Source organism: Lactuca virosa, chromosome 5 (genome assembly GCF_052849685.1).
Source record: "Lactuca virosa cultivar CGN04683 chromosome 5, Lactuca_virosa_CGN04683_v6, whole genome shotgun sequence".
Classification (NCBI taxonomy): domain Eukaryota; kingdom Viridiplantae; phylum Streptophyta; class Magnoliopsida; order Asterales; family Asteraceae; genus Lactuca; species Lactuca virosa.
In genome coordinates this window covers 63,194,224-63,217,478 of record NC_136430.1, presented here as the reverse complement: position 1 = coordinate 63,217,478, position 23,255 = coordinate 63,194,224, and the positions used below count along the sequence as shown (strand labels likewise).

The 23,255-nt window shown below is 33.0% G+C and overlaps 4 protein-coding genes across 6 annotated transcripts; 3 read left to right on the top strand and 1 right to left on the bottom strand.

Moving 5' to 3' along the window:
- The first annotated feature begins 5,524 nt into the window (after nt 1-5,524).
- Nucleotides 5,525-7,747, top strand: PYE (basic helix-loop-helix (bHLH) DNA-binding superfamily protein). Of its 2 annotated transcripts, none has more exons than XM_079052398.1 (5): nt 5,525-5,774; nt 6,570-6,678; nt 6,773-6,891; nt 6,978-7,105; nt 7,197-7,747. In XM_079052398.1, the coding sequence occupies exons 2-5, from the start codon at nt 6,653-6,655 to the stop codon at nt 7,527-7,529; spliced, it is 606 nt and encodes a 201-aa protein (XP_078908524.1). In that variant the 5' UTR covers nt 5,525-5,774; nt 6,570-6,652; the 3' UTR covers nt 7,530-7,747. The 2 variants fall into 2 exon arrangements, with proteins under 2 accessions (XP_078908524.1, XP_078908523.1); XM_079052397.1 differs by having other exon boundaries at nt 5,536-5,668.
- A 2,911-nt stretch (nt 7,748-10,658) lies between these two features.
- Nucleotides 10,659-12,448, top strand: LOC145111154 (HVA22-like protein a). The gene is made up of 5 exons (XM_079047450.1): nt 10,659-10,915; nt 11,072-11,098; nt 11,480-11,605; nt 11,743-12,001; nt 12,105-12,448. The coding sequence occupies exons 1-5, from the start codon at nt 10,845-10,847 to the stop codon at nt 12,168-12,170; spliced, it is 549 nt and encodes a 182-aa protein (XP_078903576.1). The 5' UTR covers nt 10,659-10,844; the 3' UTR covers nt 12,171-12,448.
- Nucleotides 12,449-12,871: 423 nt separating this feature from the next.
- Nucleotides 12,872-17,101, top strand: LOC145111152 (PH, RCC1 and FYVE domains-containing protein 1-like). Of its 2 annotated transcripts, none has more exons than XM_079047447.1 (8): nt 12,872-13,132; nt 13,502-13,580; nt 13,859-13,945; nt 14,154-14,243; nt 14,369-14,449; nt 14,525-14,689; nt 14,885-16,918; nt 16,990-17,101. In XM_079047447.1, the coding sequence occupies exons 2-8, from the start codon at nt 13,533-13,535 to the stop codon at nt 17,092-17,094; spliced, it is 2,610 nt and encodes an 869-aa protein (XP_078903573.1). In that variant the 5' UTR covers nt 12,872-13,132; nt 13,502-13,532; the 3' UTR covers nt 17,095-17,101. The 2 variants fall into 2 exon arrangements, with proteins under 2 accessions (XP_078903573.1, XP_078903574.1); XM_079047448.1 differs by lacking the exon at nt 12,872-13,132 and adding an exon at nt 13,685-13,785 and having other exon boundaries at nt 13,500-13,580.
- A 39-nt stretch (nt 17,102-17,140) lies between these two features.
- Nucleotides 17,141-19,359, bottom strand: EB1A (microtubule end binding protein EB1A). Its single transcript, XM_079047449.1, has 8 exons — nt 18,935-19,359; nt 18,517-18,585; nt 18,322-18,408; nt 18,127-18,233; nt 17,885-18,027; nt 17,724-17,800; nt 17,535-17,648; nt 17,141-17,445 (listed from the first exon to the last, which is right to left on the bottom strand). The coding sequence occupies exons 1-8, from the start codon at nt 19,040-19,042 to the stop codon at nt 17,350-17,352; spliced, it is 801 nt and encodes a 266-aa protein (XP_078903575.1). The 5' UTR covers nt 19,043-19,359; the 3' UTR covers nt 17,141-17,349.
- Between the last annotated feature and the right edge of the window lie 3,896 nt (nt 19,360-23,255).

The following is a 23,255-nucleotide window of genomic DNA, read 5'->3' as shown; positions in this document are numbered from 1 at the left end:
ATCTGAGTTGTGGGACCGGAGGGTCCCACAGAGACACATTGACCGGAGGGTCTTATGGTGTTATAGCCTCGAGTGGCTAATGTGATGTGTGTGGTATTTTGGGGAACTCACTAAGCTTCGTGCTTACCGTGTTATGTGATATGTGTTTCAGGTACTTTTCATGATATCGGGAAGGCGCCGGCTCGATTGTACACACGAGAGAAAGAGTTATGTTTGGAGGATCTTGGATTTGTGATAAACAATTTTAAATAAAAATGTGTTGATAAATTGTTATTTGTGATTTTGAGGAAATGTGACATGTGTTTTATTGTGTTTAGAAATGAAAATTTTGTTTGAAAATTTACGGTGTTACAGTTTTTCTCGAGCACATATAATTTAGGACAAAGCAATTTTAGAGGAACATCGGCACACCACTTGCCCTTCCAGAAAACAGTTTTGTCTCCAATTCCAACCACTCTTTTGAATAAATTTGAAAAAGCAATCCCACGATCCTCCAATTCATCCCCAATTCTAGATATGCTAAGCCAAGCCCCTTTTATCAAGCATTTTGCAATCGGTTTTCCATCAACGAGATTAATATTATGAGTCGACTTAATACAAGAAGACCAAAAAGAATTTTCACCACTTTTAAGATGCCACCACCATTTGGCAAGCAAAGCCAAATTAGTGGATTCAAGACTACCCACACCAAGACCACCTTTACTTTTAGGTTTAGTGGCCACTTCCCAAGTCACCCAATTAATCTTTCTCTTGCAATCATCACCACCCCCAAAGAAACCTCTGCCTTATACTTTCAAGTAAGTTAATTAATTTACGAGGAACTCTAAATAAGGAAAAAATATAAAGGAAGGTTGTTAAGAACCGAATTAATGAGAGTGAGGCGCCCACCAAAAGAAAAAGGCTTTGCTTTCCATCTTGATAACTTAGCATAAAATTTATCCACCATCGGATTCCAATGTTTAACAAGTTTCATATTCCCACCCACCAGAAGACCAAGGTACGTTAAAGGGAAATAAGAGGGTTCACAATTTAAGATGCTGGCAAAGCGAATAACTTCCATATCATTGACACCAACCCCATAAACCTTGCTTTTGTGCAAATTCACCTTCAAACCCGAAGCGAGATAGAAACAACGAAGTAATCTATTAAGATTCACAAAATTTATTTCCAACCATTCACCAATAAACGTGACATCGTCCGCATACATGAGATGGGATAAATGCATACCATTGTGAGGAAGGGAGAGACCATGGAAATAATGGAGACCACAAGCATTTTTTAAAGCAACGTGAAGGCCTTCCATTGCAATAATAAAGAGAAAAGGTGATAACGGACCACCTTGCCTAACACCCCGTCTAAAATCGAACTCTTTCGTAGGAGCACCGTTGACTAAGATACACGCCTTACTCGAAGTTAAACAACCTTTGATCCATCTTCTCCATTTCCACCTGAAATCCATTTGATCCATGACCGAGTCAAGAAATTCTCAACTTAAGGAATCAAAGGCTTTGTCAAAGTCAACTTTGAAAAATAAAGCCTTTTTATTTGCAAGTAATCGTTTAATTTGATTAGATTCCAATCGAAATTATACATCTTTTATATATATATATATATATATATATATATATATATATATATATATATATATATATATATATATATATATATATATATATACTAGTTGTGTACCCGCGCAATGCAGCGGGACACAAATTATATTTTAAACAATTAAGTCAATAAGATTTTTGATTAATTTGGTTGGTATGATATTAATGGGTTGAAAGATTCGTTTTAATAATTTTGCATACACATATTTTTGTATTTGGTGTCTCGATAAGTCGATATAAATGTTATATAAAACCATCTTGACTATGTTGTAAAAAATAATCATCTTACACTCTGTGAAAGTGAAAAATATGGGATTATATGTTATTATTTTGGAGGGGGCATGTTAATGTAAACTTTGTATTTTTCATGTAATGTTTTTACCACCAAATTTTATTTGGTGGAACCTAGTTATATCCATGTATTTATCAAAATTTATATGTAAACAAAGTAATTCTTGTGGAATGATAAGTTTTTAATTTTAGAGTAAATTACTGAAATCGTCCCTATGGTTTGGTCAAAATTACATGTTTGGTTCCTAACTATTTTTTGCACTCGAATCGTCCTTATGTTTTTGATTTTGTTGCGTTTTTCGTTCATCTTGTTTGGTCAAAATTACATGTTTGCTGCCTAACATTATGTATGTAAGGAACGAAAAAGGCAACAAAATCAAACCACATGGGCGATCCGAGTGCAAAAAAAGTTAGGAACCAAACGTGAAATTTTGACCAAACCATAGGGACGATTTGAGTAATTTACTCTTAATTTTAACTCGTTTGAGTTAAAACTTCCGAACTTACTACAACTTGTAATTGGCTAATTTGATTTCTTTATGAGTCATCCACCAGTCCATATATTTATTTAATCTTTAGTAATATAACTCAATGCTTGTAATTGTTTTACCATGCTTTACCTGTAGAAATAAGAATTTTTTTTGTTGTTTTTCAAATAACTGCAACCTTTCTCACTTTTTATGTTGTAAAACAATCATTTAACAATCATTTACAAAATGAAATTCAGTTTAAAAAAATCCTCATATCAATGAATATGACAAATTCCTTTTCCTTTTCATTTTCCACTGTAAATAAATCATTTTTATCTACCTTTAATTGACTGCAACATTTCTTTCTCTTTTTCATTTACTGCTGTAAAGCAATCCTCATGAATGAATATGCCAAACTCCTAAACTCATATAGAATCAAAACTTAAGCTTTTATGAGAACTTAGAAGTATGTCGATGCAAATTCAAGAAGAGAGTTTAACGCAAAAAATAACGATGCACTTTTTTTATTGAGCAATTAACTATCCACTTCAATATTTTTACAATATTGATTAAGGCGTTATACTTTTAACATGCCTTTCACTTTCACATTGGGTTACATAAACTTAGCCAGCAGCTCCTACAATAGTACCCACCCTATTTTTAATTGCAAACTGAAGCTCCTCCACTATATAAACAACATTCCTTCAGGCCCATCGCTTCCCCGTAGTATGAAAAATCTATAAAATATATATACATGTGACAAAAACAATGTACATACGCTAAAAACTTTGTGAATAATTAGGCAATAATAAAAAAATATTACCTAAGCCTTAATGATGTTACTTACCTCAACCGGCTATGTTATATGCTTTACAGTCCATATTTTAAACGACCCATATTAAATTTCAGGTCTCCACTCTCCAATGACCATAGAACCAATATTAGAAAGAAGGAAGAAATAAACAGGGGAATGGGGCATAAACCAAAACTAGGTTAAGGCATAATCTCGTAATCGTTGGTAGAGACCTAGGTTGAGGTCTTCATCGGGGGTCTGCTAACAACTGCAACAAAATATGAAAGAAGATAACCAGAAAAACTTTTGAGTGGTAGGTGTTCAACTGGTGTATATACATAACTATTCCTTTAACCATCATGAGAAGATGTATTTTTAACTATCATGATAAACTAATCATACCATTAATTGGAAAACTAATCGTTGAACTGAAGCACTATATTTTTATATCTTGATGATGCTCTTAGCTTCCTTTGAACCCCTTCAAGCCAAACACCTATCTCACCTGGTGAAAGTCCTCCATAACTTCCACTTCTTAACTTTATCTTTCACGAAAAAAAATCATTACATGACAAATTACATTACTATAAACCAAAAGACCATAAAACTAAAAATCCAACATGAAAAAATCAACATTTTCACTAACATGTGCACTATACGCGGTTCCTAACAAGGACTTCTAATATTAGATATTACATGTCTAAAATGCAAACAAAGAGAAATGGAAAACAATCGACCAACATTTCCACTATACCCGATCCCTAAATTTAGTAAATTAATCAAAAAGAAAAGGAAAAATAAAACATAAACTAAACAAAATACCAGGTAGTGTAATGGTTACCCTGAGTTTATAAGGTTTGTTGGACAAACTATACACACATAAATCAAAAAATTGTCAAATAAGTCGTCATTCTGCAATCATAAAAAAAACATGAACAACAAAACAAAGATCAAGATACAGGGTATTAAAAAAACCTTTCCAGGCATGTCAAAAGGAAATTATATGGTTAAGATATCTTAAACAGAGAAGTGAAATACTTTTAACCAGGAATTGCCCCAACATAGAGCAGGGAGATGAACTCGTAGTTGGTCACGGGATCGTAGAAACTGTAGAAAGCGATCATGCGCTAGAAATAGAGAGATAGACGAAGAAATATATGAGTGATTACAATATATCAATAATCAGGCAATACCGATGACGGAGCATGGCGGCAGAAGTGTTAAATGGATTTAGATGTTTTGAATTTTACAGAAAGAGACGTGGATGAGGGATTTAGGCTTTTTGGTGAAGAACATATATGTATAAGTATGTTTACCCTAAATGTGAGGAAAATTAGGAGTGGTCGAGATTAAGGGAATAAAGATGGAAAGTACATTAATTTAAGGGAAGTGATTCGTACACAACAGTTTTTTGCCATACACAACAATTCATTATTTATAGAGTTGTACAGTACAATATTTTAAAGCATCAATTGTTGTGTATGGAGAAAATTTGTTGTGTACAAATCATCTTCCTTAATTTAATAGAATTGTCGTTTTAAAAAGAAGTATGTTTTAGCTAGTTGTACATCGTGTTTATATATTTGTACCTTTTAATTTTACAAGAAAGAGGCAATATATTTAATAATATAGTCAAGATATATATATATATATATATATATATATATATATATATATATATATATATATATATATAAACTTAAGAAAAAAAATTGTAAAAATACATATAAATACGTAAAAAATACGTTTATACATTATATACAAATTTTGATGAAATCTGCAGAAAAGTTTTATTATTTTGGGAAAATTAACGATTTGGTCTCATGATCTGCTGAACATGTCAAAAATGGTTAAAGTGAATAAATTAACCGGTCTTTTGAGCTTTTCCATTCAAAATATTAAATAATCGAGTCTAGTCTGTTTAAAAAAAAATTAATACTTATTAAAAGTTCAAAATAATAAAAGTTTAATGTACAAAAGCTCAAATAAAAACTAAAGGTTTACACCTAGTAGCTATTTTTGCCATAAATAATATGTTTAGACTTGACTTTTGCATCAACTTGTATTCTTGTAACATGTGCATTTCCAAAAATAACAATCACATATTCTTGACATAAATATTCACCGATTTATATATGAATGTTATAATTTATATTATTATATATGGATGTTGTAATGGAAAATGTAAATATAACTCTAAGCCTCGTTGAAATTGTTTTTGTTCCCTAAAACATCGAATGTCGTGTGTTAGTTGAAAAAGCAGTTGTAAAAACGTGCTCGCATGGAAGGAGTGTGTGATTGTAAAGTAGCAAATGAACTCAGTGTGCATCCACACGCTGTGACTTCCTACGCGGCAATTAAAACTAATATTTGTGATAGATGTTTCTTGTAGGCAGGTGTTGGCCACGCTCCTCCCTACCCTCTATAATAACTATTCTATTCCCCGCCACACGCCTCCCTTTCTCCTCGACGGCGCGTCACGGTCGACCTCTCCATTATTTTCCAAGGTATGTTCGTCTTCTGCCGTCGTTCTTAGATCGGTGGAGTTACGAGGTTCTTCGTGTGTTTAATCTGTATTTCATCGCCTACGATTCTTCAGCTGCGGTTGTGTTTGTGAGTTTTTAATCTGGTTTGAACGATTTATGATTGTTTACTATCAGATTCTATGTGTGGATTTTGTAAGTTGAATTGAATTTGGATATGTAGTTTTGGTTTTCAATATGTGTAACCTGAAATCTAGGGTTTATGTTTGCTTTTTTATGTGTAATTACGATTTGACTTAATCGATTATTTATTTGTGTGTCTTAGTTCTTTGATCGGTTGACATACGATTATTCATGTAGTATTGTGTTCATCAGTTTTTGATTTGGTTTTTGAAGACTTTTATACATCGTTTTACTATCGGATTCTGAGTTTGGATTATTAGATTGAATTCGGACATCTAAGTTAGGTTTTCGATTATGTTTGTGTTTAAGATATGTAATTTTGATTGGAATTTAATCAATTAAAACGATTACTCCTGTGATAATGAATTGGATTAGCTACTTGCTGTGATTTTTTTCTTCATTGGGAAAAATAACTATGAATTCGTTTGTTCTTTGTTCTCAAGATGATCTGAGATTTGAAACTAAATTTGAAGATTACCAGTTATGTCCCTGGAAAATTCATATTTGGACCTTTTCTAATTGATTCATTCATTCCTTTTCTTCTGGTATTCATCTTCTTGCAAATATTAAATTTTCATTCACTGGTTTTACTCTCCAATCACAAGCCAACACACTGGTCTGTTTCGATGAAATATGAATAATGCATTGTTCTCATGTTACAAGATTTTTGTTCATAGTTCTTATTTTTCTTGAAGATTTCCTAAATTCTTTTCTTCATCTCTGTTTTCTGTTTATAACACAGGAATTCTGTTGTTACCAAATTAAAAACAACAATCTGAACATATATTTTGAAGATTCAGTGTGTATACATCTAGCAATATCACAATGGGAGCAGAAAAATCACCTACTTGGTACATGAACTCAATATTCACTTTTGATTTCTTCATCTCTTAACCTAAAAATATGAAAAATAATAATTATAAATTTCTTTTTTTTATTTATTAGCTTGCACACTACAAAGAAAAATCCAGGTAAAGTACCCAAAAGAATTCACAAGGCTGAAAGGGAGAAAATGAAGCGTGAACATTTAAATGAACTCTTTCTTGAATTAGCTGGAGCACTTGGTAATTTTTTCACAACTCTTATCAATTTATATCTTTTTAACATCTTTTTTATTGTTTAATTTATTTTTTTTATTATTACCTTACAGAACTCACAGAGCAAAACAGTGGTAAAGCGTGTATATTGAGTGAAACTACTCGTGTTGTGAAGGACATGATTGATCAGATCAAGACCCTCAAAAAGGAAAATGCAACTTTACTCTCTGAATCACAATATGTAAGGCTTATTTTATTATTATTATATTTTTTAATACGAAAATATATATTATTTTTTTTTTATTCATTTTTTTGGGGGTTTTGGTGGGCAGGTGATGGTGGAAAGGAATGAACTTGAAGACGAGGCTTGTGGTCTACAGAAGCAGATCAGTGAACTAAAAAACATCATAAAAGAAAGAAGTCAAACAGTCAATGTCCAAACAAATCTTGACCTAAATGCCCCTGCGATAGAAATAGAATCCCATGAACCACAACAATATTTAAATCCTGTTTTTGTTATCCCTGCTTGTCACCCACAACTAGATCCGGGTTTGGTTATTGACAATAATGCCCCTGTGTCAAATGTTAGTAAACCATACCCTAGGTATCCTACTCCATCCGATTCTTGGCCTTTACAGCTTCTTGAAAAGCCATCTCGAGTGTAAAATTTGTATAACTTGTTGTAGCTCATTTTAGTTTGTAATATGTTGTGTGTGTGTGTGTTGTCTTTTGAAGAAATGGCAAATTGTTGTGTTAGTGTTGATATAACCACATTGACTTGATAATAGTCACCCAGGGGTTACATTGAAGAACCCAAGTATCATTGGAAATGAGAGCATAATACTATGTTTTTTAAAATGTTAAGAGAGCTTTATTCATGCCATTTTGAAACTAGCAGATTCACAACATTTATTTTTCTGTTTTGTCTTCTAGAAATGCTTGTTACTTTACTTTTGTATGATTACATAAAATCATGTATTGGTCTAGTGGTAAAGACCTAACCCGTGGTTTCGATTCACGTTTGTTTGCGCCCGTTGTTTAGCTTTTGTTTGGGCTCCTCAGCAAGTGAAGCCAGGAATGGAGAAAAAAAAAAAAAAAGAGTTAAATGCAAAACTTGACCGAAAATAAGAAAAAAAAAAAAGGATTTTTGGAAATTTGGTTAAAGGTTGACAAACTGAAATGGTGTCGGCAGGTCTTGGGCATGCCTTTGTTATGTCCCACGTGGCTGCTCACATGGCTGTGGAAGGAAAAAGAGGAAATGGACCGCATCGGACCATGTTGTCAAATGGGCCTAATTTTTTTTACACACATATATATAGGTTTAATGTAATGTTATTGTACAAAATTCAAAACGCTGAAAAATAAAACACAAAATCACACATTTAATGCAGAGTTTTTTTTTCTTTTAAAGTATCGATTAAAGGTCTTCGACTTTAAATCTTCTTTTATGTTTACATAAGTATTTTTAAATCCTCTTTATGTTTACATAAGTATTAATGACGTAACAATTATCGTGGTATTAGTGAATTAATTTAGCTTATATATAAAAGAAATTGTATTTAAGGGCTATTTTTACTCTTTGCAAAGGTTCTTCAAAATCAATGGACCCGCCCTTTGCCTTTAGAAGGAAATAAGGTGATTGGTTAAGATGATTAATATAGAAAAGAATGTTATTTCGATGTCGATTTGGAGAGGAAACAAAGAAAGAAAGAAAAGGAAGATGGAAAAAGTGATGAGGAAGGAGGGAAGACCACTATGGCATTTCCACTGGTGTGGTGACACCCGTACATATTAAAAAACTAGGTATGAGACCCGTGTATTACACGGGTTGATTTAAAAAAAATTAAACATTAAATTAAAGTGTAAACAGAAACTATTTTTTAATGTACAACTTTTAAAATAAGAAAGAAAGAAAACGTATTTATTGCAATTTAATATCATATATATGATATTTAATACTTTACATATATAAGTATATGACTTTAATTTTAAAAATTGAAACAAATTAAAAATTGACAAGTGGATAATATTTATTTCAAAATTACCACAAAATGACAAGTGTCAAAATATATGAGAGATTGACATGTGGCAAAAAAACCTTCGTTTATTAAAAAGAATAGTTATCCAATAACCATTATGATGTTCACAGAAAATAACTAAAAAATGTAAAATTCAAACGATATATTAATGGATCGCATAAAGAGCTACACTAGCATAGTTATGGATACGAAAACAAATATTAATGAATGAGCTATAAGTTTAGCCTAGAAATTCAAACAATTATATAATTTAAGAAAAAAAAAAGGTCAATACATATCGAACGGAAGAAATTGTATTTTACTTTTTAAATAATCAATAATATTTATTAAATATCGAAATTTATATAAGGGATAATGACTTGAAAGGGTAACAAACTTTCGACTTTGTTCATATTTAGTCATTAAACTTTTTTTCGTTATCTATTTGTCATTGAACTATTGAAACTGTTCACATTTTACCCTTATGACCAGTTGTTACCGGTCATAAGGGTAAAATGTGAACAGTTTCAATAGTTCAGTGGCAAATAGATAATGAAAAAAAGTTTAGTGACTAAATGTGAACAAAATCAAAAGTTCGTTTCCCTCTAGAAAAGTTCAATGACTAAATGTAAACAAACTTCCTATTGTATTATGTTTTAGCAAATTATTTATTTTTGTTAAATTCTAGCAACATTTGTTGATGAAGAAATCTATGAAATAAAAAAAACAAAACCCCGAAAATATATTAAAAAAAACGAAAAACCGAAACCGAAATAAAAAACCAATGGTTTGGCATTTTCCAAAATAAAAAATCAAAATTTTCAATCTGATTTTGGTTTTACAAAAAAATGAACCATTCTCACTGATGTGAATTATGACAATTGGTTTGGAGATGCATTCGACTATGAAAGGTGTTTACAAAAAAGGATCTAAATCTAAATCTACATAATTAACACACACTAACACTCTCAATGTTACATCTCTCAAGCACACCTCTACATGTGGTATGAACCCACCTTATATAGAGGTGTTTACATGTCTCTCTCTATCTCTCATGTCACAAGGGGGAGTTTTGGATAGAAAAATTCCGAATTGAGCGCTTTCTCAATCCCTTTTTGGTTTTATAATCATTTTTCGATTATAAAAAGGGGGAGAGATTTAGATATGGAAATCCGAAAGTTGAATTTTTGTAAAACCAAAATTAGATTGGAAAATTGTGATTTTTTATTTTGGAAAATACCAAACCATTGGTTTTTTATTTCGGTTTCGGTTTTTCGTTTTTTTAATATATTTTTCGGGGTTCTGTTTTTTTCTTATTTCATAAATTTCTTCATCAACAAATGTTGCTACAATTTAACAAAAATAAATAATTTGCTAAAACATAATACAGGAGGAAGTTTGTTCGCATTTAGTCATTGAACTTTTTTAAAGGGAAACGAACTTTCGATTTTGTTCACATTTAGTCACTAAACTTTTTTTCGTTATCTATTTGCCACCGAACTATTGAAACTGTTCACATTTTACCCTTATGACCGGTAACAACCGGTCATAAGGGTAAAATGTGAACAGTTTCAATAGTTCGGTGGCAAATAGATAACGAAAAAAAGTTTAGTGACTAAATGTGAACAAAGTCGAAAGTTTGTTACCCTTTCAAGTCATTATCCCTTTATCTAATTGTTATAAGTATAAAAAAGTAAAAAAGTATATATTTTTTAACATTATCTTGTACGTTAAAATAAGTATTTCTCATTTCAATTAATAATGATGTAAGCATAATTGAAAATCTGGAATACGAATGCTGACTACCCCATCAGCGCCTCATAGGGTTGTGACAAACACTCGTTTCCTCTCTACACCTGTCCCTCCACCGAGCCCCCTCACTCGTATAAACCCTAATCAATTCACCACCATTCTTTCAATCTTCATCTTCTTCGACCCATTTATCAATTACTTTGATTCGTGATGGGCAAATCCGGAGCTGCAGCCGGAGATTTATTACTACTCATCGCTCAAAATTTTGATGTTCTTGCCGGGTACTCTGTACTCTCTCTCTATTCAAATTTCATATCGTTGTTCATAATTAATTATTGATTTGGAGAAACTGAGATATCCATTAGATTTTATTTTCGATTCCCAAATGGTTTGTTTATTCATGGCTAATTTGGTGTAAATGAAATTGAATTTTGCAGGCCCGTTGTTAGTTTGGCATATCCTCTGTAAGTCCCTAGCTCCACTTTCCATCGGTTTCTGTTGAATTACTGCAATCTTCTTCTGTTACTTTACTGTGTTTTGTGCATGATTAATGGGAACCGAATTCCGATTTGCGTATTTTGTTCCAAAAATGATAACATGATGTCGATTTCACAATCTAATGCTGCTATATATGCAAAATGTCAATGTAGTTTTTATTATATTTTATACTTTAACTGTCTATAAAAAATGAGAAGAAAATATAAGCGAACCAACCCTACATAACTACATTACATGCATGTAATGTAGGTAATAAGATAACATATTGAATTATAATTTATAATTACAAATTAAAAGGGCAGTATCCTATATCTTTCTTGACTGTTATTTGTTTTTCACATGATCAGATATGCCTCGATCAGAGCAATCGAGACTAAAAATGTTGTTGGTGATGATCGACAATGGCTTACTTATTGGGTCTTGTACTCCATGATTACTCTCTTTGAGCTCACTTTTGACAAGCTTATTGAATGGTAATTATCTCTAAATTAGGTCAATTACTCATTAATTTATATGATAAGTAGCAAGGTTTATTAATTTGGATTGTATTTTATTGTTAATTAATATATGGTGAATTGAGTGGAATTAATTTAAATAATAATCATGGCAGGATCCCGTTTTGGTCATATGTTAAGCTGATTGTGACATGTTGGTTAGTGATACCTCAATTTTGTGGTGCTGCATACGTATACGAGCACTACGTTCGACCTTTCTATACTGGAAACCAAACCGTCAACGTCTGGTATGTCCCACGGAAAAAAGACGCTTTTACCCCTCATCAGGATGAAGCCCTAGTTTCTAGACACAAGTACATTCACGAATACACCACCCCAGATGCTTTTCAATTTCAGGAATACATTCAACCTGCTGTACGTATCTTTCAATTCTCACTTACAAATAATATACATACATAGTTTTGCTTTTGAACATATCATATATGTTGACATGCATAATTACGTCTTTAATTTGCAGTCTGATGAAATCAAGTATTATGGAGGTGGCGGTTTCTTCCCTGAATATGACTATGTATACGACTGAGGTGGTTTCTTGCTGTTTGCTCGATCGATATCAGAAACTTGCTGGTCAACGTTGACCAATGTGTATATATATATATATATATATATATATATATATATATATATATATATAGTATCGCAAAGTTGTTTTTGTTATGTAACATGTACCATGTAATAATGTGTAATTAATTTCAGTTCTTCACGTTACGATCTGGGTGAAAAAGGAAAGCAAAATAACATATATAGAGTTTCAGCTGCTCCATATTATTATTAGTAAAAGTTTTAGAAGTTACCTTATAATTGGTTGTTATTATTCATGTCCACGAGATGATGATATTGATCTAATTGTTGGTTTTGGTATGAAGTTCTTAGTTGTTACTTGTTAGAATTTGCATTTTGTTCTTTTACAAAAAAATGAATGTCTCAACAATCTACATTATCGATCCTCCATGTGGCTGACTGGCTGTATAATGTAAGACCCGTTTATTTTTATTTATTTATTTATTTTTTTGTATACTAGGTAAACTGAAGGTAGGGGTATTGACATCTTTTTATCAAAAAATTTCACAAAAGGAATTCAGAGATGAAGAGGACAACGTTGGTTACAATAGAAAGAAAAGAATGACACGCCTAAGGAGAATTGACTTGTTATGTTTTGGAAATAAGAGTTAAGAGTAGTGTTAGTTTTTTCATTTTATATCAAACCTTTTAAATATAAAAAAAAATCTATTATTCTATAATTATTAAAAACATAAATGGTCTAGTGTTGATTTTTTGGTAATTTTACGAGGGAAGTTAACGACCGGTGTTCTCTCACCGTATCCTCGATTGAATTTCTTTTTGTTGATCGATCATCGGATTTGATTTGTGCACAGAAATGTCGACAGATTTACAGTGCTTCATAGCTTTTACGAACATTCTGGTGCTTCAGATCGTCAAGATATAGCGATTTGCGGACGAAACATTTCAATATCTGAACCGAAGGTGACCACCGCTGAATTTCTTTTTATATTATGTTTTATATGTTATCTAATGATTTCTTAAAGTGGTTAGTTGTGCATTTACGATTATATGTTTGGAATTCGAAAATACCGATGCTAATTGTTTCACATTGTACTGGAAACCTGGAATTTGTTTCCGGTTTTCGTCGAGTTAGGTTTTGTTTTGTTAAGCATGCTGCTTTTGCTTAGGCTAATGGCTACTATGTGAGTGTTGGTTGAATCTTATTTATGCTCTCAAGCGTCTAACTTAGGGTTATGATTTGTATTATCGATCTTCAACGTCCTGCTGATCATTCTCTTGAGTTGATTCTCATCGGAAAATTACTGATGTTTTTTTTGTTGTTTTGAACAGGTTTTAGATGTTGGAACGGAAGTGTGGATGAATGACTGACCTACAGAAGATTAGCCTTGAGGAGCAGAATGTCGAGGAGGTATTTGTCATTGCCACTTCCTTAACTTTGGTGAATTAGGTTAATAACACACACACACACACACATTTCCTCCTGTGTTGATTTTGTATCTTCTTCCATTTTAGGCCTGTTCAATATTTGGTAGAAGATGTTAGGTTGAAACGATGCATGTTTGGTTTGGATTTCAATGACAATACTTTCAATGGAACATACATAAAGCCTTTAGGTTTTTTAAACTTTGAAAGCCTTTTACTAACCTACCATGGATTCATGCTCTAATTGTGTTGCAATAATTTCAGGCTATCGCTTCTTTGAAGAACTGGTCATATTTACTGAGATATGGGCGCATGGGGAAGCCAAGGTTCTGCCCCTTTCGAATTTCTGATGTAAGTCATCAATCTGATGTATCATAAACATGAATAGGCTTTCTAATACAACTGTTTTGCATTATGAATGGTTGATTATGTTTTTGTACACCTTTCTATGTTACCTATCTTGTGATTTTGAGCTCTGTATTTTACTTTGATACTTAGGGCTCATTTTAAATATGCTTATTTTCTACTACTAAGTAGCTTATAAGATCTTATTATCCAGGATGAAACAACCCTAATGTGGTGTATTAAAAGGGAGGAGAAACAGCTTCCATTGAGTCAGGTTTACAAGTTTATGCCTGGACAACAAACGGTAAACTTATACTCATTTCATCTCCATGTTAATACAACACCTGAAAATAAACACACTATGAAAAGTTTTAACTTACTTTTAGAAGTTAAAAACATTCATGATGTTTCCTTTTCCTGATATAATAGGCAGCATTCCAAAGGTACCCTCAACCTGAGAAGGAAAATCAATCATTTTCCCTTCTGTATAACAACTACTCCCTGGATGTGGTAGGTAACTTAACTTCTTGATCTTATTCAGTAGAACCATTCTTATTTCACTAAGTATTTGAACACTATGGACAGATATGCAAAGATAAAGGTGAAGCTGAAACTTGGCTTATTGCCCTTCAAACCCTAATTTCAAGAAATAGTGACCAGATATCGAAAAATACAGTTAAAGCTGATAGTATATCTTCAGATGGATCAACCTCCCTTTCACAAAGGAATAGCAGCAGCGACATATTTGAGGTCTCAACTTATTTGTTATAAAACACAATCTAAATCTGGTACTAAATCTAGTTTTCTTTGGGCAAATGTTAGAAAAACACAACCTGTTATATATTGATAACTGGGTATTACTATAAAACTCCCCCATGTGGTTTTTACCATATAATAGTCTGTGTTTTTGTGACATCTGTTCTTTTCTATTTTACAAAATGACAGGATTCAGGGAGAAATGAAACTTTTACGTTTCCGATCAACAGAGCATTCTCAGATGCAATACTGTGTACTGAATCCGTAAAACCTTTCCCACAAAAACAAAATATTCCCAAATCATACACCTCACAATCTTCCATGATTCACGGACCACGTCTTGATGACGTGGAATCTCTACACGATGTTTTCATTTGGGGTGAAGGAACAGGGGATGGATTGTTAGGTGGTGGCATGAACGGAATCGGAATGTCCAATTCCACCAAAATGGATTCACTTTTACCAAAAGCTTTAAAGCGAAGTGTCGCTTTTGATGCCCGAAAAGTTTCATGTGGAAGTAAACAAGCGGTGTTAGTCACCAAACAAGGGGAAGTTTACAGTTGGGGAGAGGGTTCCGGTGGTCGACTCGGGCACGGAATGGAATCTGATATTCCAACCCCAAAGCTCATCGATGACCTCAGCAGATCAAACGTCGAAATGGTAGCCTGTGGTGAAAATCACACTTGTGCTTTGACACAATCCGGTGATCTTTACACGTGGGGTGAAATCGGTGATGAGGCCGGAATCGGAATCGGAATCAGTCATTGGATTCCAAGAAAAGTAGGAGGTCAGATCGAGAGTATGAATGTAAAATTTATCTCTTGTGGACCATGGCATTCTGCAGCTGTTACATCAGAAGGTCTTTTATTCACATTTGGTGATGGAAGTTTCGGTGCGTTAGGAAACGGGGATAACACTAGCATATATTATCCTAAACCTGTTGAATCTCTAAAAGGACTAAAAACCATTAGAGTCTCATGTGGTGTTTGGCATACAGCCGCCATTGTAGAAGTTGACAGCTCATCTTCTAGAAAACTTTTCACATGGGGAAACGGGGATAACGGTCAACTCGGTCACGAAGACCGGGACCCACGGTTTCTCCCCTCGCGTGTAGTTTTGCTGGACAATAAAAACTTTTGTCAAGTCGCATGTGGTCATAGTATGACCATAGCTTTGACCAACTCAGGACACGTGTACACAATGGGGACACACGGTATTCATCCGGTCAAAGGTAAACTTACAGACAACTACGTACAGGAAATCTCATGTGGGTCCCACCATATTGCGATTTTAACTTCAAAATCCGAGGTTTACACGTGGGGGAAGGGAACAAAAGGGCAGTTAGGGCATGGGGACAATAAAGATAGGGAGACGCCTACTTTAGTAGAAGCTTTGAGTGAAAGGAGAGTGAAAAGTGTGGTATGTGGATCGAATGTGACAGTTGCGATTTGTTTACGTAAAGAAGTGCGTACTTCTGAACTTCTGATGTGTTCAGCTTGTAATGCGGTGTTTAATTTTAAAAGAAAGCCACACAATTGTTATAATTGTGGGCTTGTGTTTTGTAAAGCGTGTAGTAGTAAAAAATCGTTAAGGGCATCGTTAGCTCCAAATGCGGATAAGTATTATCGTGTGTGTGAAGATTGTTATAGTTGTCTTCATAAAGAGGAAACAAATGGGAAAACGACATCAAGTTATCTACCTCCCAAAAGTAGGAATAGTAATAATGAACATAATCACAAGCTTTGGGATCTTAAATCACAAGGCTTACTTTCACGGATTTCGGCTTTTGATTCATTTAGACGCGTTGGTAGCCAGTTAGTGAAACCAGAAAGCTCACAGGAGTCGAGTAATAATTATGTGGTTTCTCCATTAAATTCATCTCCATCTTTATTTGAAAACCCAACGTTTGGTTCTCAATCTCAAGCAGCATCTCCTGTTTCTGTGAGATCAAGTTTTAGTTACTCCAATTCGATTTCTTCTGCTATTGCTTCTCTTGCGTTTCCTGAAACAAAAGGAGATGATTCCAAGAGAAAGGAGGAGAATCTTATGAAAGAAATATCGATACTGAGAGAACAGGTGGAGTATCTAACACAAAAGGCTCAGATTGTGGAAGCTGATCTCAAAAAAACATCAATACAATTGAAAGAAGCGACTAAACAAGTTAAAGATGAAGAAGAGAAAAACAAAGCTGCAAATGTAGAAATAACATCTCTCACCACACAGGTTAGTCTTTACTCTTTAGTGAATTATTGATTCAAATATGTTGTTGACTGAGTAGTGAAATCCTATGACAGGTGGAGAATTTGACCACAAGGATAGGTCAGGGATGTTGTTGGAGATGCAGAGTGTCAGGTTCATATGCTGGAAAACCTTGTATCCAAAGGCAATTGAGCCTTTAAGGTATTTGCATACCTTTATTTTCAGTTCTGATTATCAACTAAGTGGTTAAAAGAGAAATATGTGTAGATTTCATTTCAATTGTATCAATTTAAATAAACAACATTGTACATTAGTCCCGCGTTAGGAAAATAATACATACAAATACAAGTTCCATGTTTTGTGGTGAAAAATGGCCAGGTCATGTGATAACTTAATTTTACAGTGTGAATGAAATGATACAACAGTTTGGTTTTCTTTTTCCAGCTGGTGATTATTTACTGATTGGCAGTGGCAGATAGGATTTGTTGAGCTTCGGCAAGTGCAGAGTCTTCATCTGCAGCATAGAGCACCTTTTTAACTGCCACAACCATCTGTTGCAGTAAAATCCATGAGAAAGTATCTGGAAAATATAATTTTAGATTAAAATTCAGAAAAATATTAAAGATCTAGAAAATGTTACCGGAATATTTTCCAATTCCGGTCCCTGACAAAGTATCTCAATATCCCGTAACTTTGCAAAGTAGTAATCCCGTTCTTTCTCCAAAAGATCCACAGATATCTTCAGCTCCGTAATCTGAAATCATATATATTATATCAATCAATACTTCAAATCTATGAGTCAAACACTTGGTCAATATGTGATCCTTACCTCATTGGACAAAGCCTTAATCTTCTCTGAAGAATCAGACTCCACTTCTACTACTGCACTTGGTTTTTGCTTACTCCCTGAACCAAAACAATCAACATTAGATTTTTTTATTTTATTGGGTTTGGGTTTTGCAAATGCCACATCAGCACTCATGACCTCACCATTTATCTTGTGGTCCCCTGATCCAGGATTCTGGGAGTTGTTTGTTTGTAAAGACTTGGAATTCTTCTGGGATTGGGATGCCATTGCTTTCACATGACGTTCTTTACATATCTTACTCCTACGTTCCAGAGGATTATAATTCCTGAAACAAGTATATACCAAACATACATATATATAACTAAAACCTCCAATACCAAAATAAATAATATAATAATCAATCTGGTTGAGGATCATAACATACTCATTCATGATGCCACCATTTACAGAGTCGCAATAGCGTTTCAACCACTGTAGAAACTCCAAGTTGTCCAATGGCCGACCCTTTACTAGTCTATTTACTTCAATATGCTGCAACAAATGGTAATATAATTGTAAACATACATGAAGAAGGAATTTATGATTGTTAATTTGTTTTTTTAATTCTAGTACTACCTACCTTATCGATTTTAAGTTTGTTAAATACATCTTGAAGTACTTTGTAGTTTTGGATCATATCATATTCTGTTCTTGCATCGAAGTTAACCTGTAGTTAAAAAAAAAAAAAAAAATCATGTCAACAATCTAGAGTCTAGGCTTATTATTAGTATAGGGATTGAAGAAGGAATTACAAGATGAATTGTGGTCACCTTACCTTGTGCATTGGAACGGCTCCTGGATAGGTCATGTCCATCATCTGACACTGTACAGCACCTGAAGCAGCCTACATAGATAGAATGTCCGCAGTTCATAAATTAACAAGCTAAATTTAATTTAATTAATCACAAGCATAGGGAGGGAGGATCTATGTTCTCCAGTCGTTTATGGAGTATGAAGATCAAATTTCCCTCTGACAACCAACAATTCGCATATGATAATTTACATCGAGGGGAAGGGCTATGAATAAAAAAGGAGAATGATTTTGGTCTTGGTTGTGTTTCATTTTATATTTGAATTGGTTCGTTTCTACTATACTCGTAACACTAATTTTGTGGATCAAGTCTCCATTTCACATCCTCGTTTCAGTGATGAGCAAAACAAAATTATGAGAGAGATGAAGTGGTTGTGGTTACCTCTTCAATACGAGAAAGATTGAGTTGAAGGTTGGCATTGATCCATGACAGAAGCTCATTCCTCCCAACGAAATACGCACTGTCCATCATCCCAATATTGCTCGCCATCCTCTCTCCCTCTCTCTCTCTCACACACACACACACTACTCGGTTTAAAATTCAAATCTCGAGATTAAATTTGGAACAGGAAAGGCAGAGATTCTGAAACAGTGAAAAATTGAAGAACAATTAAGATAGAGAGAGAAAGAGAGAGAATTGAAGAAGTAGGGTTGTGGTGTTTGGGGTTGGAGGAAGTTTTGATTGTTTGTATAAATGGTGAAAAAGCAAAACTCGAGGGAGAAGGAGGAAAAAGGGGGAAAAGCTGGCAATGGCGTCAGCCGTCAGGCACGAGAGGCATCCCCTACCGGCCACCCAAACCAAAAAGATGGCGCTAATTTAATTTTCCTTTTATTTTTTAAATGGATTCAATACAAATCTGAACCAAAAAAAAAATGTTAAAAAGAGTAAAAACTGATATATTAAATAAGAAGATGTTGTCACGTATATGTCAATCGACATGATATATTTCATAGAAAAGTATCAAATATGATAAGTCAAAAGATAAAAAGACAGTTATTTATTCCTGAGAAAAAAACAGAATTACAGGATTGAAGCGGCATTTGGAAATGTAGGAGGGTGTTTGATGAAAATAGAGTTAGTAATGGCCTCCAAGTGTAAGGATGTCATGTGTATTCATTCAATCTTTAAAAAAGGGGGAGGGGGGAAGGGGTGGTGGGACCATAGACTCGGTCATGTGCAGGGTTCGGCCGGGCCCTCGGTTGCGACAAGGCTCGTAGACGGTATCCTCGTGAATCATGCTTTTGATGGTGACGGGCTCACCGCTCACATGGAGTTTAATGTTCGTCTCTTGTAAACAAATGCATCAACCACTTGTCTCATATGCTTGTCATGTAGTACTTGTATATATTTTCCTTTATCAACTAATTTCTAAAAATGATATGGACAATGTGTTACTTAAAAAGAACCCTATCACAATAAATTTAATTAAGAAATGTCAGCTTGCAAAATCGAAGCATAGCGACAATATGTACAACCAACGTGTGTACTATTAGTAAAAGAAAATTTTAAAAATATACTACCATAAAAGAAAAAGTTTATACTATATTTTCTAAATTTTAAACCAAGACTTTTCGATCCTCAAGCATGCATATAGCATATAATATTTTTTAGAAATGAGATATTATATTGTATATGATAAAAAAAAGTGAAAAATTAAATATTCATCTAGCTTTTGTTCCTTTTCATAACATAATTATGCTTATTTTTCTTAAATCTCTTTTTTTTTTTAATTTTTTTTAGTTTTGACATTTATTTATATCTAAAAAATAAGAGATGGGTAGAAACATAATATAGGAGGATATTTGATTTCTTTAAAAAAGTTTAACCCATGATGTACATAGGGTAGTCAAAAATAAGGCTATGTATCACATCTTGCGGTGAGATTACATGGACTGCGGTATATGGTAATGACGTAGATTACATGGACTACGGTATAATTTTTTTTTTTCCATTCTTCTATACTTAATCAAGCATAACTCCTCCGAGATTAGTACTTCTTCTTTTCCACTATACACAATTTATCCTTCGATGTTGTTTTTTGTCCTTCAAATCTTCTTTTTTTTTTTTGAAAGAGCCATATATAAAAAAAAAACAAGACTGTAGCAAAGAACTAGAGCAAAAACCAATTACACGTTGTTTAGGGGATTTTGAAGCCAACCAACCCAATTTAAAGAACAATTGATATTTCTATTCTAAAGCCAAAGAAAAGAAAATTCTCTAATGGAACTGCAAAAAGTTTATCATTCTTGAATATCCATATGTACCAAATGGTTATACACACAATAGCATCAACAACCACTTTTTTCTTACCACTACATCAAAGTTCATCAATCTTTTCAAATAGAGAATTCACCGAATCGAACACACCCAGTCTAATGTCCATCCATTTAAATATCGCATCCCACGTTCTAGCCGCCACCTCGCAACTGATGAACAAATGATTTAACTGTTCTGCCTCCAAATTACAAATAGGACATAAAATAGACGGAATGTCAATTCCTTTTAGGTCTAAATTAGTCCTAGTTGGAATCCTATCCAAGCACACCCTCCAAATAAGAATATTAACCTTTCTTGGGACAAAGGGATTCCACATTTTCTGAATAGCAACATTTGGTAATATCTAATCATCAATCCATCTCTGTGTATCTGAAATTGTGAAGACCTCCGAATCACCAATATCCCACCACCACGAATCATTCTTATCAGAAAAAGTAACATGTTGAATCACATCTTCTTTCTTTGTATCTTGAAATCAGTAATTTTAGTAGCATGTGTTATGATATCATCATGATGTGTATATGTGGATGACGATACCACTTTCTTTCTTTTTCGTTGCACCTATTGTGGTCTCTTCAACCGGAAACCCTTTATACTCTGCATTGAATCCTAAGGGAATTTGGGCATCCGAGAAAGTTATGTACGTGTTGCAGTCATATGTTTTGGTCTTTTTCGATGAAAAAGGAGGATTGTCACCCATTAAAACCCACGGTTAGCTATTTCGATGTGTCTTTCTAGAATGTCATATGTCGCCTCATGTGGAAAGACTTTCATTTTGTAGAAGCTTTCAATACTCACGTTGTGTCGTCTTTAAAATATCGATTTCCGATCTTCCACTTGCTCGTGAGTTTGTCTTGTTGTTGAAGTTGCAATTGAATTTGTTTACTTTTGTCTGCACATCCTTTCACTTTGAGTATATTATTTTTTTAAAAGAAAAAAAAATAATCGTTGAACAACGATCAAGAGAGGAAAAATCAGAAGGATCATCAGGTTCTTTAAGCCGGAGAAGGGTCTGTTTTCATGGTACCTGCCTCCACCCTTAATCAACGGAACTAACCATGATAAATAGAGTAGTTTTAGTTAAATTTAATTAGTAGTTGAAAACAATAGATAAATCTTGTGATAGAAAAAAAAAATAGCTAGAGAAATATTTTAGAGAGATTGTCATTGTAGTCTATTCATTATCATTCTAAAATTGAAACAACTCGACACGTTCGACGACACCGATTGATTGAGAATCATAATCGTTCTTAGTTTTGCAATTGTCATTTTATTTTTAGTAATTTCAATTGGTATCAAAGCTATACTTTAAAAATTCTCAAATCAGTTTTGAGTCGATACAGGAAAAGACATTCAATCTTATCCATCTTATCTCGGTGGATTGAAATTAAAAGTTTGTTAAAGAAAATACAAGGTGCAAATCGGATCTGGTTTTAAAGGCCCAATCAAAGATCTATTCATGTTGTTCAACAATTAAAGCCCAAAGTTTAGTCCAAGATCTATCAAAAAGTTTAGCGTATTATATTATATTTCTTTGTTCTAAACTAGATGAAATAATTCAATGTTTATGCTATTTCATAATACATGTAACATTTACAAAATTTCTTGTCACAAGATTAATTTTAGTCTACTTAAGTTTTCTACTTTCCTCTTCTTATATGACATGAAAACATAAATCCTAAAATGTTACAAAATAAGTATACAATTTAAAAGTATTGCAAAATATGTAATTCTATACAATCCGTCATATACTATAGGGTAATTACTAAATAAATACAAAAACGGAGTAAGGAAAAAATAGGATGGTAAACAACCTGAACAAATGATAATATCAATTTACAATTAACAAAATTTCAATAAGTTTGATATTTTAGTGATTAACCCCTTTTAAATGACATGTTATATTTATCTTAAAACAAAAACAATAATAGTTTACGACTTATATAAGTGCAACAAAAACTATAGTTTTAAAATGGCTAGTTACAAAATTTTAGTATATGAACTAAAAATAGCAAAGTCTACAAATAACTCATCTGCTCATGAAATATCTGTCAAGAAAAAAAGCATGAAAAACATGTTTCATGTGAAAACTCCATTAAAAACATCTCATAATTATCATGATATACATAGTGGAAATCGTGTTATCATAATTAACCGAATATTCCAAAATGACAATTTATAAAATTTATAATTTTGAATTTATATTATATTAAACATTCTAAAATGACAATTATAATATCTAGATAACAAAAGTTTATAACATACAACTTTTTTTTGGAAATTTCTCAAAAGTTTTATAAGGAAGAAACTCTTAAATTTTGAAAAAGGCTATTGGAAGAATTTATTCAAAACAAAATTCTTTTCATCGAACTTTTTAATTAACAAGATAGAACTTTTTAACAAATTAACACTATTTTGTTCATTT